The sequence below is a fragment of the Pyrus communis genome, chromosome 8 (assembly GCF_041283825.1).
Source record: "Pyrus communis isolate YQ-2024b chromosome 8, ASM4128382v1, whole genome shotgun sequence".
NCBI classification, from domain to species: Eukaryota; Viridiplantae; Streptophyta; class Magnoliopsida; order Rosales; family Rosaceae; genus Pyrus; species Pyrus communis.
In genome coordinates, this window is record NC_142572.1 from 18,455,660 (window position 1) to 18,471,162 (window position 15,503).

The following is a 15,503-nucleotide window of genomic DNA, read 5'->3' on the forward strand; positions in this document are numbered from 1 at the left end:
GCTTGTAGTATGTTTGCAGCCATTCTGAATCCCTTTTTAGGAGAAGACTTTGCTTATACTCATATCTTTTGTCCATACAAGGAAAGTGCTTCCTAATTTTTTCCCACTAAAATTTCAAAATTTCTCACTAAAATTTCAAAATTTCTTCTTTTGTGCCATTTAATAATCTACCACAATAAGATTTCCCACCCATTTAGATTCAAAATTACAAAGAATGGATATAATTGGTAACATGTATATAAATTTCGTTTGTGTTTACAGTATTAACACATTACTAGTGGCATATAAACACTAAATTTTTTAAGAATTAACAACCGTCACATAACGCACTAGTTCAAAATCTAAAAATTCTATGTGATTTTAGAATAGGAGTGAATTAATATCTAGTTTACCATATCAAACTCTAGATTGCAAATTCTAAACACAGACAAACCCACTAATGTATGAGGCCTGCAAATCTGCAATCTGCATCTTTTCTATACTAAACAAAGTCAGCAGGTAGAAAAAAGACCACACCATCACAAAATAAGATCATCTACTCATCCGCCTTATAATATTTGTTTTTCCCTCCATCGTCACATCATTTGTAGTGGGTTCTACTGAACCCGAAAAATACGAAAGATTCCAAATTCTGAAAAGACCCCGGAAAACTCAGAACAGAGAGAGAGTGAGGGGAGAGAGGTAGCTTTCAAATCTTCCACGATTGCCACAAATCACGTTCTGGGTTGTGATTTTCTTTCTGGGGTAAGTTCAAAAAACCCTGTCCCTCTTCGTTTGTTTCGCCCCTTTCAACTTCCTCACTGTTCTTCTTTTCAAAGACACAGCCTTTGCCTCCAAATCTATGCCCTTTTATTCCCCTATTTTTTATGGTTTTCTAACACTAAAAAAACTTGGATTTTTTTGCTGGGTTTTTTTGTTACGAATGTTGTTTCCTGTTCGGTATTGCCTATCCTGCTTTGGGGATCTACGTTGTTGCTTACTGTTTTCGACCATTTTTTCATAGTAAAATCCGTACAACTCATAATTTTGTTGCATGCATTTGTTTTTGTTTCTTCAATGACGGTGACATGTTTTTATGTTTTACTATTTCCAGGTGTGTGCACAAATGAAACAAATCACAGACAAGTGATTTTTTCCCCCAATTTTGAGTGTGAAATCAAATTACAAGGGTCCAAGATTTGTGGAGAAGATGTTGTGGAGAGCAATTCAAATTCGAGGAGCCGCTGCACTCGCTGGAGTCCCTTGCATGAGGGACTTCTCGGCGAGTGCCCCTTCGTCTAGGACCGGCGACTGGGAGTCCAAATTCGAAGACATTCAGGTGGATGAAGCTGAATCCACTCTTAAAGAAGCTGTGTCTTTGAATTATGAGGTGAGTGTTTTTGTTACGTTATGTGAAGTTCATGTTTTGAATACTTAAACCCGAAAACTGAAATGGTTATCAAATGGACCCTAGGCGTGTTGATTAATTTCATGTTTTTCGATGTGCTTTAAGGAAGCTAGAGCTTTGTTGGGGAGGCTTGAATTCCAAAGGGGGAATTTTGATGCTGCACTTCAGGTGTTTCAAGGTATTGAAATTAGAAATTTAACACCGGGGATGGCCAAGAATATTGCGGAGAGAACTAGGCAAAGAAAACCGCGCACGAAAGGCAATAATGTGGTTCTTCCCAGTGTAATGTCAATGCACTCTGTAAGCCTACTTAATGAAGCAATATTACTTAAGGCAAGATCACTGGGAGAACTTGGAAGATAAATAGGTACGTGCCAACACTTTCGCGTTGTATTGAGCAAGAACTTCCCAGTAAATTAGATTACATTGAGATTAGTATAATGAAAATTGGATTAGTATTGAAATTTGTTGACGCTTGTATTATTGTCGTAAAATTTATGTTGTATTTTGTGTTCATTATAGTACATACAATAAAAAACAGATATTACAAGCATTAATGAGTTCTATTTAAACTTACTATTGAGAGAGTGAATAACATCCTTCCAATCGAAAATTAATCAAAACGACATGATTACAAAACACCCTAAACAATGAAACAAATAGCAGAAAGGGCAAATAGATCTAATGCTAAAACACTAGTCATTGCATTTGTGCTGAAGTGAGTTGCTTGTAACTTTGTACTCGTTCCCTCATTGCCTTGGGGCATGGCATCACGATTCACAATGATTCATGTTAGTTGAATTAAACAAATAAAGAGGCCAACCAGGCAGCCAAGTCAGCAATCCTCAACCAGAACACATGCTCTTGGAGGGGGCAGCTAGACAAAGGCAGCCATATTTTGAGTTCAAAACGTTGTCAAATTTGATATAGTTCAAATTCATTCAAGCTGGCTTTGCTTGTAGTATGTTTTCAGCCAATGTGAACCCCTTTTTAGGAAAAGACTTTGCTTATACTCATATCTTTGTCCATACAAGGAAAGTGCTGCCTACTTTTTTCCTGCTAAAATTTCAAAATTTCTTCTTTTGTGCCATTTCATAATCTACCACAATAAGATTTCCCACCCATATAGATCCAATAGCAATCCAAGAATAAAAATTCTTTATAACTAAAGAATGGATATAAATCAGTAACATGTCTGTAAATTCCGTTTGTGTCGATAGTATTAACGCATTATCAATGGTATATAAACACTAAATCTTTTAAGAATGGACGACTATCACATAACCGCACTAGTCCAAAAACTGAAAATTCTATTTGATTTAAGAATAGGCATGAATTAATATCTAGTTTACCCTATCAAATTTTAGATTGCAAATTCTAAACACAAACAAACGCACCATGTATGAGGCCTGCAAATCTGCAACAAGCTTTATCTTTTCTGTACTAAACAAAGTCAGCAGGTAGAAAAAAGACCACACTTTCGATACAAATTTCCTCCGTCTTCAATCTTGACGAAAATGTATCTGCAAAACAATCAACACCTTTGATCAAAGACCTAAGCCTCACGCGGCCACGAGATGGGGGGTTAGGCCAATGGATCTCTGATACCTAAGTCAGTTTCTCTGAGAGAGTAAAGTGTTTAGGATTTTTTAGGATAGCAAAAAGCTTCTGAAATTTGGTAGAATATGAGGTATTTATAGGGATAGGGCCGACCACAATGTTAGGGTTTTACCCTACACATGGCGGCATCCTATTGGCCAAGGTTTTTATGGAGAAATATTCTCAAGATATTAAATAGGAAATAATATCTTGACATAATGGAATAATTATCCCTAATTGATTTAACTTGGGATTACTTACTTGATTGGAGTCAATCTTCAATTGGAAATGTTTAAAGATATAATTTGGGTAATTATTTCTTGAATGCTTTGACTTTTCCTTGTCAATGACAAGTGAGCTATGGGCAGTAGTATTTAGCTGCTAGAGAGATTTTTCAGTGTGACCGGTATACGAGATGATACACCACGTGTCACTATACAGATGGTGGAATATGTGTGCTAAAAAGTTAATAACTTAAAAAATAAAATTTCTCATCACTTCTATTAAAATACGTAGTGTACCACTTGTGTTCCTGTCACAATTAAAAATTTCTCTAGCTACTAAAATCTTCAGGGGTGTGAGCTGCACATGGAAACATCAGATAAGCCTGCATATTCATTAAGAGCAATTTTGTCTTTCTGAAGCAAAAATTCACGTGTCGCCTCTAGAATTGTTAGGATGATTTTAGGCTCCACACACCATCAAAAAAATAAGATCATCAACTCATTTGCCTTCTCTGCCTACCCAGTTTCTATATACTCTCATTCCTTTTTATTTGTGCGATCATGATTAAATCACATCAATATTTTATATCACTATTGTTTTTTGTCTTATTATTTTTATAAAAAATATATATATATAAAATATTAACGTGATTTAACCGTGATCGTACAAAATAAAAGAAGATGGAAGTGTATGAGAACTCGGAGTCCTATTTGTTTTTCCCTCCGTCGTCACGTCATTTGCATTGGGTTCTGAACCTGAAATATACGAAAGATTCCAAATTTCTGAAAAAACCTGGAAAACTCAGACTAGAGAGAGAGAGAGAGAGAGAGTGAGTGGAGAGAGAGAGGGGAGAGAGAGGTAGCTTTCAAATCTTCCACGACTGCCATAAATCACGTTCTGGGTTGTGATTTTCTTTCTGGGGTAAGTTCAAAAAACCCTGCCCTTCTTCCTCTTCGTTTGTCTCGCCCCTTCAACTTCCTCAGTGTTCTTCTTTTCAAAGACTCAGTCTTTGCCTCCAAATCTATGCCCTTTTATTTCCTTTATTTTTTATGGTTTTTTAACATTAAAAAAACTTCGATTTTTTTGCTGGGTTTTTTGTTTACAAATGTTGTTTCCTGTTCGGTATTGCCTATCCTGCTTTGGGGATCTACGTTGTTGCTTACTGTTTCCGACCATTTTTTCGTAGTAAAATCCGTACAACTCATAATTTTGCTGCTTGCATTTGTTTTTGTTTCTTCAGTGACGGTGGCATGTTTTCATGTTTTACTGTTTCCAGGTATGTGCACAAATGAAACAAATCACAGACAAGTGAATTTTTCCCCCCAATTTTGTGTGTGAAATCAAATCGCAAGGGTCCAAGATTTGTGGAGAAGATGTTGTATTCTTGTTCAGGAGAGCAATTCAAATTCGAGGGGCCGCCACACTCGCCGGAGTCCCTTGCCATGAGGGACTTCTCCGCGAGTGCCCTTTCATCTAGGACCGGCGACTGGGACTCCAAATTCGAAGATATTCAAGTGGATGAAGCTGAATCCACTCTTAGAGAAGCTCTATCATTGAATTATGAGGTGAGTGTTTTTGTTTCACCAATTCATGTTTTGAATACCAAAACCCGAAAACTGAAAACTGAAATGGTTATCAAACGGGCCCTAAACTTTTTGAGTAATTAGTGATTGGTTTCCTTGTTCTACAGCTTACTAATGTTTAATTTCGTGTTTTTCGATGAGCTTTTAGGAAGCTAGAGCTTTGTTGGGGAGGCTTGAATTCCAGAGGGGGAATTTTGAGGCTGCACTTCAGTTGTTCCAAGGTATTGAAATTAGAAATTTAACCCCGGGGATGGCCAAGGCTATTGTGGAGAGAACTATGCAAAGAAAACCGCGCACGAAAGGCAATAATGTGGTTCTTCCCAGTGTAATGTCAATGCACTCTGTGAGCCTACTTATTGAAGCAATATTACTTAAGGCAAGATCATTGGGAGAACTTGGAAGATACATAGGTATGTGATTACGCTTTCGTGTTGTAGTATAATGAAAATTGGATTAGTATTGATTAGTTTGCGTGCTTTCATACTTTCTTATTCATCAGAGGCTGCAAAGGAGTGCAAAGTTATTCTCGATACAGTTGAATCAGCACTACCTAACGGAATGCCTGAAGACATTGGCGAGGACTGCAAATTGCCAGACATTTTTCACAAAGCGCTCGAGCTGCTCCGCGTTTTATGGACAAAGGCAGGCTATCTTGATGAGGCTATCACTGCATATCGCTGGGCCTTACTCAAGCCATGGAATTTGGAACCGGAGAGGTTGACTGCAATTCAGAAAAGCTTAGCTTGCACATTACTCTATGGCGGTGTTGAAGCAAACCTTCCCGCTCAGTTACAAATATGGGGCATAACCATGCCTAAAAATAATACAGAAGAAGCAATTCTGTTGGGAATTCTTATGAAAAAGGTGGCTTTACGAGAGATAAAGTGGGATCCGGAAATCATGGATCATCTGACTTATGCTCTTTCTGTTACCAGATTGTATGAATTATTAGCAGATCATGTGGAGCAGGCTCTTCCAGGATTGTATAGACGAGCTGAGAGGTGGTACTTTCTTGCTCTTTGTTATACTGCCTCTGGAAAAAAACGAAGTAGCCTTGAATGTATTGAAGAAGGTTGCAGGCTGTTCTGAAGCAAAGAACAAGCCCCACTTCGGTTCTTTTCTCCTGGGAGCAAAATTGTGTTCCCAAGACCCAATTCACGCTCGTGAAGGGATAGGTTTTTCTCGTAAAGCTATTGACTTGGCAAATCATCAATGTGAGCATTTCATGGGTCAATGCCATAAATATCTTGGTGTTTGCTATGGTGGTGCGGCAAGGGCTTCTGTATCGGATTCTGAAAGAATGTCTTTTCAAAGAGAGTCTTTGAACTCTCGAAACCATGCTGCTCTTAACAGGAAGGAGGATCCTGAGGTGATGTTTAGTCTGGGCCTCAAAAATGCGGTGCAGAGGAATCTGGATGCAGCTTTCAAAAATGCAATGAAGTGCTCGGATTTGGTGGCTGGCTGCTCAGGACAAAGTTGGAAGCTATTAGCCCTTATAGTTTCTGCAGAGGAGCGCTTCAAGGTTGCTGAAACTATAGTTGATTTTGCTTTGGACGAAGCCGGAAGAGTGGATCAGTTAGAACTGCTCAGGTTGAAAGCCGTGCTTCAAGTTGCTCAGGAACAACCCAAGCAAGCAATAGAAACCTACAGAATGTTGCTAACTCTTGTTCAAGCACAGAGAGATAAAATAGCTAAGAACTCCGAGCAAGAGAAAACCTTTGATTCCGAGGTTTGTATTCCTCAATTCTAAACCTTTAGCGATAAACGAGTTGAAGGGGCTCTATGAAGTCGGCATATTTTTGCTTCTTCACTGTTTAACTTTCTCTTCTTTGTGCTTCAGGCGTTTGTCGAAAGAAACTTGGAAAAGGAAGCATGGCGGGACTTGGCAGCCGTTTATACAAAACTCGGTTTGTGGAGTGATGCAGAATTATGTGTCAACAAAGCCAAATTGATCGACTTTTACTCTGCCCATGGTTGGCACACGACGGGTACAATTTTTTCCCGTGTTATGTTGTCCTAGAGCTCAAGATACAAAAAATGATCGTGTTTGTTTGCATCGAAAACAAGTGCTTGCAAGCTCATACCAAATGCATAACTCGAATTCATCCGCAAATGTATTGTTTGAAGCTCAATCACAATGCAAGGAAGCCCTTATTTCATTCTCAGTCGCATTGTCAATAGAGCCAGATCATGTTCCAAGCATCGTTTCGACTGCAGAAGTATTGATGAAACTTGGTAGCCAGTCGCTCGCTATGGCGAGAAGCTTTCTAATGAACGCACTGCGATTAGAACCGACAAACCACAGGGCATGGTTGAACCTCGGGTTGATTTCGAAAAAGGAAGGCTCGATACAACAAGCAGCCACTTTTTTCAAGCTGCGCATGAGAGTCAGCTCTCAGCTCCAGTTCGAAGCTTTGTGTAACAGTTAGCGATCCCTAGTTATTCGTAAGATTACAGGTTATTACTTGTTCCACTGACCATTGCTTGGTATCGGATTCTTAAGATTAGTATGTACGTATACACTGGCTACTGAAATATCAAAATAAAGTTTGTTGCACCAAAAAATGAACGGCCCACATTGAATTATTAAGAGACGCACCGAAGCAAGAACTTACAACTGTTATTATTTTCTTGACATTCAATATACAAAACAAATGACAAAGTGAATGTCGATCGATAACAGCAACTGTCTTTAGAGATCTGGAGTATTTGTTCTCGGCGCAAAAGGAATTGGCAGTCCACGGAACATGTTGCATCTGTATAAACACTGCAGACAAGTGAAGATTAAAAGTGAGAAAAACGAAAACAAAATTGGGGAACTATAAGATAATTCATCTCTACCTATACAATATACAGAGAATCCATGTACCGGAATTGAAATGACTCATAGGCAAAAATTTGAAACCATCATAAGATTATAGTTTAAGCAGAACTCATTGAGTTTTACTCGGTGGAACATTCATCGACTTACAGTTGGAAGTTGACGGAGAGACAGACCAAAGGCTAGGCCTCAACCCACTGACCACTGCATCCACATTACCAACAAAAAATAGTGATTTGAACGAACATACATATCACAATGAGCGAAAAGGTGACAAAATTGAAACCGGCACATCATACAGTGCCTTAATAGGTCGTACACTCGGCATCATAAAAATTAGCATATAACCAGCAGAGATTGGCATAAACACTATAGGCCAGTCCTATGATATTATTGTTTATGCTGACAGTGTAGCTCGGATCATTAGCATCAACTTTCCAACAAAAGATTTGGAATTTCAGTCAGTCAAACCTTTAATACTGGTTCGCCTTTGTTAGAGCTGGCAGCTTGCTTTGCAGCCGCCTGTTGCTGTTGCTGTGCACGCGCAGCTCTTCCTGCTGCAGACTTTTCGAATTCTTCTTGCCTGAAATTGTGGTTGCAGTAAAGTGTGCTCAAATAACGACGAAAGAAACCATCATGTGGGCACAGTAGTAATGGAACTACGATTCACACCCTATCAATGCGGCGCTATCTGCCTAACAAAATGCAAATATGACCCTTGGCAGGTTTTATGATTTTCACACTCTATACTTAGGTTTTGTTTGCAAGACTGCCGGTTAACAGAATTACCGCATAATGTTAGCACAGTTAGGTCTTGGACTTAACAAAGTCGAAATTCTGCAAGCAGAGACAATCCTATAGCGTTGAAACAAATTGCTTAAACATGAACAAACAATCGATGGAAATGGCGAACACAATCAACAAGATGAAGAAGATTTAACATGGTATTAATGTGGAATGTGCATTGTCCGAACAAGGTCTACTCAGAATTCTGATCATCAAATTCATCCTATTTTTTCCCTATCCCATTTCCAAACTACTCTAATCTACGAGGAGCGGAATTTGAAATCGGGTGCCAATGGACGAACACACTGCTTAACCCACATCTGATTCCATATCCCTTTCCAAATTAAAACAAAAAAAAGCTGATTTTTTATCCCCATGACAATTACAAATCCTATCCAAAATCACATCTTTACATACAAATTGATCAACTTGCAACAACGATACAAATATAAATTTCCAATTTCGAAAAATGAAAAATGGTCGAATTAAAAATTAGAAGGAAAAAAAAAAAGAGAGAAATAATTTTACCTTCTCTGGGCGGCTTGGGCAGCGTTGGCAAGAGCTTCCGCGGAGGCTGCCCTTTCTTCTTCCCTTCTATGTGCACTGTTGCCTCCATCGAAACAACACAGCAGCCCCATATCTCTCTTTCTCTATCTCTCTCTCCCCCTCTCTCTCCACAATCTGTGACTTCTGCTCCGATTGAATTCTAAATTTTCTGGTACATTTTTTCTTTTGTTGGCAAGTTGTTTACTTATATTTCCCACCTCTCAGGAGCATTTGCCGCGTGCCAGGTCATAAAGCGAGGACAGTCTCGTCATTTGGACTCCGTTATAAACAACGTCGTTTTACGCGGTCAGGACCGCAAACGCTGCGTTTGAAAGGTTCTGCCTCCTTCAGTCCTGCTCGCTGGGAGAGTCTGTTCCGTTGCAGAAGCAAAACCCTGATTTTACACAGCGATGAGCGCCATGCCGTTGGATTCGCTGCCTCCGACCGAAACCCTAGAGAATAATATAGAAAATGGCCGAGTTTCCTCTGGATCCACCCTTAACGAAGATGCTACTCGCGAGTGTGGAACTCGGATGCAGCGATGAGATCTTGGCCATCATTACAATGATTCAGACAGGCAATATCTTTTACAGAACAAGAGAAGAACAAGCCAAGGCAGATCAGAAGAAAGCCAAGTTTTTTTTTCACTCGCAGTCTATGAAGCTTGGAAAGCAAATAATTTTTCGGGCCATGGTGTTTCGAGAATTTTGTTCAGTCTGGGTCCCTGAGGCGGGCGCAGGATGTCAGAAAACAGCTTCTGAGCATCGTGGACAAGTATAAACTGGACGTTGTGAGTGCAGGAAGGAATTTTATGAAGATCAGGAAGGCAATTAGTGCAGGATTTTTCTTCCCACGCTGCTAGAAAGGACCAGCAGGAGGGTTACAGAACCCTAACGGAGAACCAGCCGGTTTATATTCACCCCAGCAGTGCTCTTTTCCAGAGACAACCGGATTGGGTCATCTACCATGAGCTGGTTATGACTACGAAGGAGTTCATGCGCGAGGTGACAGTCATTGACCCCAAATGGCTGGTGGAATTGGCGCCGATGTCCTTTAAATTTGCAGATCCCAGCGTCAGAACGAAATAAACCACTGTATGACAGATACAATGAGCCTAACTCTTGGCGTTTTAGAGCATGTCAAAGGAAAAATGTCCAAATCAGTAATAAAAAAATAAAAAAAATAACTGCAATGTTTTCCAATCTAGAAACCAAATCTGATATAGCATGACATGGAATAGCAGCTCTCCCTACATTTGACATCAGCATCAAATATTTTTTTATTAATTTTTTTATCAGATCTGCAACTCTCCTCTCTCACTCGAAGCGCCGCCGTCCTTCTTCTTCCCTTTTCTCAGCAACTTCACTAAGTTACTGCTCTGCAACAAAGCCTTATAATGCGTGCCATAGTTCAATTTTCCGATCACTTCCCCCGGAGCATCGAGAATGTCACAGACTGTGAGGTCCTCCCCTTCCTGAAAAGTCATCAGCTCCTCCTCTGCCTCCACAACTTCCTCTTGCTTCTGCTCTGTTTTTTCCACATCTTTTTGCTCACTTTTTGCAGTTTGCTTGCAGTAAAAGTAGATGAAAAGCAGGAAAAACACCAAAGTTGTCGATGAAGTCAGTGCAACAATCAAAGTCAGCATCTGGGTTCTGTTCATTGTGTAAAAAAATGCAATTTCTTCATGTGAAACATAGGAGGAAAACCCAGTTGAGGGATTTGGCTTTGATGTGGAGAGTTGAGAAAGTGATGAACATATTGCAGATGTGGATAGTTTTCATGGAGAAAGACTTGAATGCAAGCAATGACGTATCAAGGATTTTAGATTGAGGAGGTCCCAATAATAAAGATAAAAAAAATTATATTGAAAAGTGTCCTCTTCACGCAATCTCTCATTTTGTTGCGAAGTGACCTTGAATCATATTCATAGCGAAAAATTTCATCTCCATTGAAGCAGTTGCAATCGGTAAAACCAAAGCTCACTGAAAAAGCAAATATTTGCTGCAACCCTTTCATCCACCATTTTTTTAGCAAGATTTCTAATCCCTCTTAATTGAGAAAAATCATTATCAGAATGCATAAAATAAATATAAATATCAAGTTTTTTTTAAGGGAGAATATAATATCAAGTTGAGGAAGGGATGGGGTGGGACTGCCGGGGGGGGGGGGACATTTTAGACTGAGGAGGTCCCAATAATAAAGATAAAAAAAATTATATTGAAAAGTGTCCTCTTCACGCAATCTCTCATTTTGTTGCGAAGTGACCTTGAATCATATTCATAGCGAAAAATTTCATCTCCATTGAAGCAGTTGCAATCGGTAAAACCAAAGCTCACTGAAAAAGCAAATATTTGCTGCAACCCTTTCATCCACCATTTTTTTAGCAAGATTTCTAATCCCTCTTAATTGAGAAAAATCATTATCAGAATGCATAAAATAAATATAAATATCAAGTTTTTTTTAAGGGAGAATATAATATCAAGTTGAGGAAGGGATGGGGTGGGACTCCCAGGGGGGGACGTGATAGGGGTTTGGGGTTTTTATTTATTTATTTAATGATACAAAGGTAAAATTCATTAGTTATCAAGAAATTTTACAAAATAAAAACCAAAAAAAGTACCACAAAGAAAAAGTGGGCCTTGAAAACAAGAAAACAAGCAACACCCCAACCATCTCACCAAAAGCCTAAGCAAAATATTAGGCCCACAAACAAACAGCAAAAATCGAACAAAACCATACAATTGGCCTAAAGAGCTTTATGGGCCAAGTCTTAAAATAGAAAAAAATATTTCTTCTTCGCGCGGTCATCTGCTCCACGAAGACGCCGCCGCTGAAGCTGCACTGGCTGTCATCTTCGAGTACGAGGGGTCCTTAGAAAATTTCAAAGCACGATTTAGGCTCTACGAAGGGTCCTAGGACCTCCCAGGTCCCTCTGTAGATCCGCCATTGAATGCAAGTAAGAGTAGAAGACAAGGAAATTAATAAAATAATAGTTAAATAAAATAAAAAGGAAAGAAAATAGTGTAATAAAATAATATTTAATTTGACATACCGGATGAAGAACAAAATTTTGAAAGATGTCAAAATGCCACATAGGCTGTCAAATTCAAATTTTATGTTTAACATTTGACATCTTTTTTGGAGATGCTCTTAGTAGGCATCACAGATAACATGTGTCATCTGCCCTGTCAGCAAGAACTACTCAATCGTCTTGGTCTTATGTATTTACCTTGTATATGTAAACATTGTTAGGTTTGAACTTCATTAAAATTATGTTCCACTGATTCTTTTAATTGCATTTCAGATTCTGCTTTCCAAACCTTTTTCTATCATATTAGATGGACATTTCATTTCTATTTATACCATGAAGATTTCTTTAACACTTGTCCATCGAGTTGTACTTCCGGCCCGTGTTCCCTGAATGTAGTTCCACAGGGAGAGTTTGGATATGAATTTCATCAACTTATGATCTGCAGGTTTCAGTAGCTTATCAACTTTATGAACTTAGAGTACAGCTTGGGAATCCCGTATTTTTTTCGAATGCTTGTTTAATGAAGCAAGTTATTTTCTGCCGGAACATAGAAATGTTATTCCCTTGGTCCCAAATAATATATAAATTAAACTCAGGATTTCCTTCTCCCATAAAAAACAAGTCTGAAGTTTGATCTTCGGTGCTGCCACTGACGACTGTATGAAGAAGCTGGAGTACCATCCCTTGGTTTCCAAGGGATCTCTTCAGAGCTTGAAACCCATATCTAGCTAATGTAAATATATCTGGGAGGGTCAAAACATTTAATTTATGCTGGATTTAGATTTTAAATCATGTGTTTCTATGCCGGTTAAAGCACAAGGATGGCTAACTTGCTGCACATTACAGGAAAATCATTTCTTTTAGAGTTGTTAAACCGAACGTACAACATTTTGTATACAGTGTGGTCTCTTTAATATTACTCGACTTTTTTACTATATAAAAGTTAGTACTACTTTGGTAAAGTTATAAAAATAAAAAGAAGTACAAATACAACTTGCAAAGTGGAATCAAAGCTGTTCCTTTCTAAAAAAAATAAATGTTCTATGAACATTTTTATTTTTCCAACTCACAATTAATCATGTTTTTGTGATAAAAAAATTGAAGTAAAAAAGAAGGGGAGGAAGCACTACACAAACTGTATAATATAACTTTCATGTCATAACAGAATTTGAACCCAGATGCCTTCACTTGGAATTTGCTGATGCACCACATAGAGAAGATAATATCCGGAAGGCGCAAGATTACTGGAACCCGGCGTCGTCACCTGAACTTGGTACGTCATTGTCCCTACCTTTTTGACGGTCTCCGCCGCAAGAACCAGCAGCCTCTGATTCATTGAGAAGGAATGTGTATTAAATGACGGCGCCACGATCGTCACCATCACCAAATTCGTTGCTATGCTTCCCTTCAACGAAAACCGAATGAATAATTTTTTTCCGTAACTGATTTTAGCTTGTGATTTGGGATCAACGATTCTCGGACGCAACTTCGAGTACTTGGCATCCAAATAATCAGGACTAAATGCCTCTAATCTCAATTCTGTTGGAAATAACTCATCGGCTAACTCGTATTTATCATGAGGGTTACTACCTCCAACGAGTACCCTACCATCACGTAGTAACACTAGTACAAAAACATGTTTGCGCGACGCAGCTAAATGCGTCGCGCAAAGTATGTTTTGCGTGACGTTAAACACAAAACGTCGCGCAAATGGCCTTTGCGCGACTGCACTTTGCGCAACGAAGATTGGCGTCGCGCAATAATGTTTTGCGCGACGTAAGTACCCTTACGTCACACAAAACAGTATTGCGCGACGCCAATCTTCGTCGCGCAAAGTGCAGTCGCGCAAAGGCCATTTGCGCGACATTTTGTGCGTCCCGCACGATTTTGGCGCTGAAGCAAGTAATTTTTACCGCTTTTTCTGTTGACTTTGCGTGACGCAGGGCTACGTGAGTTGCGCAAAACAGCTTTGCGCGACGCACGTGCACTTAGATCGCGCAAAACATCTTTGCACGTGCGTCGCGCAAAGCTGTTTTGCGCGACGCCACATACGTCACGCAAAGTCAGCGACTTTTTTTTCCTTTACTTAATCAGTTTGGGTGGTAGAAACTGCAAACTAGTTGCAGCAGCTACCTCCTTTGGATCTTGACAATGTTTTCGCCATGCTTTCATGCAACCTCATTCAATATTCCTTCAACACCTTATTTACACTTTAAAACCTACATCTATGGATGGTTTATCTCGTTTGCACCTTTAAGAATAATATTTTGCAACGTTTACTTATTTGAAACAAGAGAAATTTAGAATCTGGGAATGAAAATGAAAAGAACAAATGAATATGCAAACAACGAGCCTTCGAATTGGTGTACCTAAACGTTAAGGAGTGTAGCTGTAAAAAATCATCAAAATCGGAGTTAAAACTATCGTTAAATCGTTAAGTTCTTTGAAAACCATAAGCATTGACGAAGCACTCGTTCGCACCTTTAAGAATAATATTTTGCAACGTTTACTTATTTGAAACAAAAAAATAAAATAAATAAAGCAGATGTAGCCTTCACAAAGGTTGTTTACGTGAAGCCCCACTATGTGGCAAAACTATCGAAGCAGGAGGCATCGGAGCGAGAGGCATCGGAGCAGGAGGCATCGGAGCAGGAGGCATCGGAGCGAGAGGCATCGGAGCAGGAGGCATCGGAGATGGATCATTCGAGGCCTCAATACTTGGTGGAACGCTAGATGACCCAGGAAAAAGGTGCCTCTGGAGATAAGCCGCAAGCCGTTGACGGTCACTTTGAATCCGACCTTCAGATTCTTATAGCTCATCAAGCTTCCGCTTCATGCCCGTCGAATAATTGTTTGCAAGCACGTGCAAACTTCTATTCTCGTGTTTAAGATGTTTGATCTCTTACTTGAGACTTTCCACCTCTGCCATCAACGATTCAACCTGACGGGAGCGAGCAAGTAGGCGTTGGCTGATAGGAGCATATTTATGCGACTTAAATGGCTTGTTCTCGTACATTTACGTTATGTTTCTTTAGTTATTTTAGTACTTTAAGCTATTTTCGTGTGTTTGTAGGTCCAAAGGGCTAAAGGAGCAAAAAGATGCATTTTGGAGACTTTTGGAGCACTTTTGGGCTAAGGACGGATAGCTTATGCTTGAAGCCAAAGTGTTGGACGAAATTGAAGACCTAATTGGAGCCAAAGTGTTGGAACCTTGTTCTCTTTAGTTTTAGGACATTTAAACCTTTCCTAATCCCAATCATGCCATGCATAACACACATCCATTCTAACACATTGTCATTGCACATGCATTTCCTTCATTAGTTAACCCACATGCACTTATCACTTATCATCACCACATATCATATCACTTAATCACTTATCACTTATCATCACCACTTAACCACTTATCATATCATAACCACATATCATATCACTTATCACTTATCACTTAACATAACATCCACCTACTTCACCTACAACATCCACCTACTTCACCTACAACATCCACCTACTTCACCTACAAAT

The 15,503-nt window shown here is 39.3% G+C and overlaps 1 protein-coding gene, 1 long non-coding RNA gene and 2 pseudogenes across 3 annotated transcripts; 3 read left to right on the forward strand and 1 right to left on the reverse strand.

Annotated features, from left to right (window-relative positions):
• Positions 1 to 267: 267 nt before the first annotated feature.
• LOC148695256 (uncharacterized) lies at positions 268 to 1,901 on the forward strand. The gene is made up of 3 exons (XR_015965495.1): positions 268 to 744; positions 1,094 to 1,369; positions 1,493 to 1,901. It is a non-coding gene; the product is annotated as an uncharacterized LOC148695256 (long non-coding RNA).
• Positions 1,902 to 3,911: 2,010 nt separating this feature from the next.
• Positions 3,912 to 7,359, forward strand: LOC137718182 (protein NPGR1-like; annotated as a pseudogene). The gene is made up of 6 exons (XR_015965496.1): positions 3,912 to 4,132; positions 4,488 to 4,776; positions 4,943 to 5,204; positions 5,294 to 6,523; positions 6,635 to 6,797; positions 6,922 to 7,359. The product of XR_015965496.1 is annotated as a protein NPGR1-like (transcript).
• Positions 7,360 to 9,137, reverse strand: LOC137716874 (uncharacterized). Its single transcript, XM_068456232.2, has 4 exons — positions 8,930 to 9,137; positions 8,087 to 8,198; positions 7,766 to 7,819; positions 7,360 to 7,561 (listed from the first exon to the last, which is right to left on the reverse strand). The coding sequence occupies exons 1-3, from the start codon at positions 9,037 to 9,039 to the stop codon at positions 7,805 to 7,807; spliced, it is 237 nt and encodes a 78-aa protein (XP_068312333.2). The 5' UTR covers positions 9,040 to 9,137; the 3' UTR covers positions 7,360 to 7,561; positions 7,766 to 7,804.
• Positions 9,138 to 9,239: 102 nt separating this feature from the next.
• LOC137718181 (putative pre-mRNA-splicing factor ATP-dependent RNA helicase DEAH5 pseudogene) lies at positions 9,240 to 10,177 on the forward strand (annotated as a pseudogene).
• The last annotated feature ends 5,326 nt before the right edge of the window (positions 10,178 to 15,503 follow it).

Excerpts from the sequence above, each read along its gene's own strand:
- LOC137716874 (XM_068456232.2), bottom strand. The coding sequence starts at position 9,039 with ATGGGGCTGCTGTGTTGTTTCGATGGAGGCAACAGTGCACATAGAAGG. Across the intron at positions 8,199-8,929 it reads GCCCAAGCCGCCCAGAGAAG|GCAAGAAGAATTCGAAAAGT; the intron begins GTAAAATTATTT and ends CCACAATTTCAG.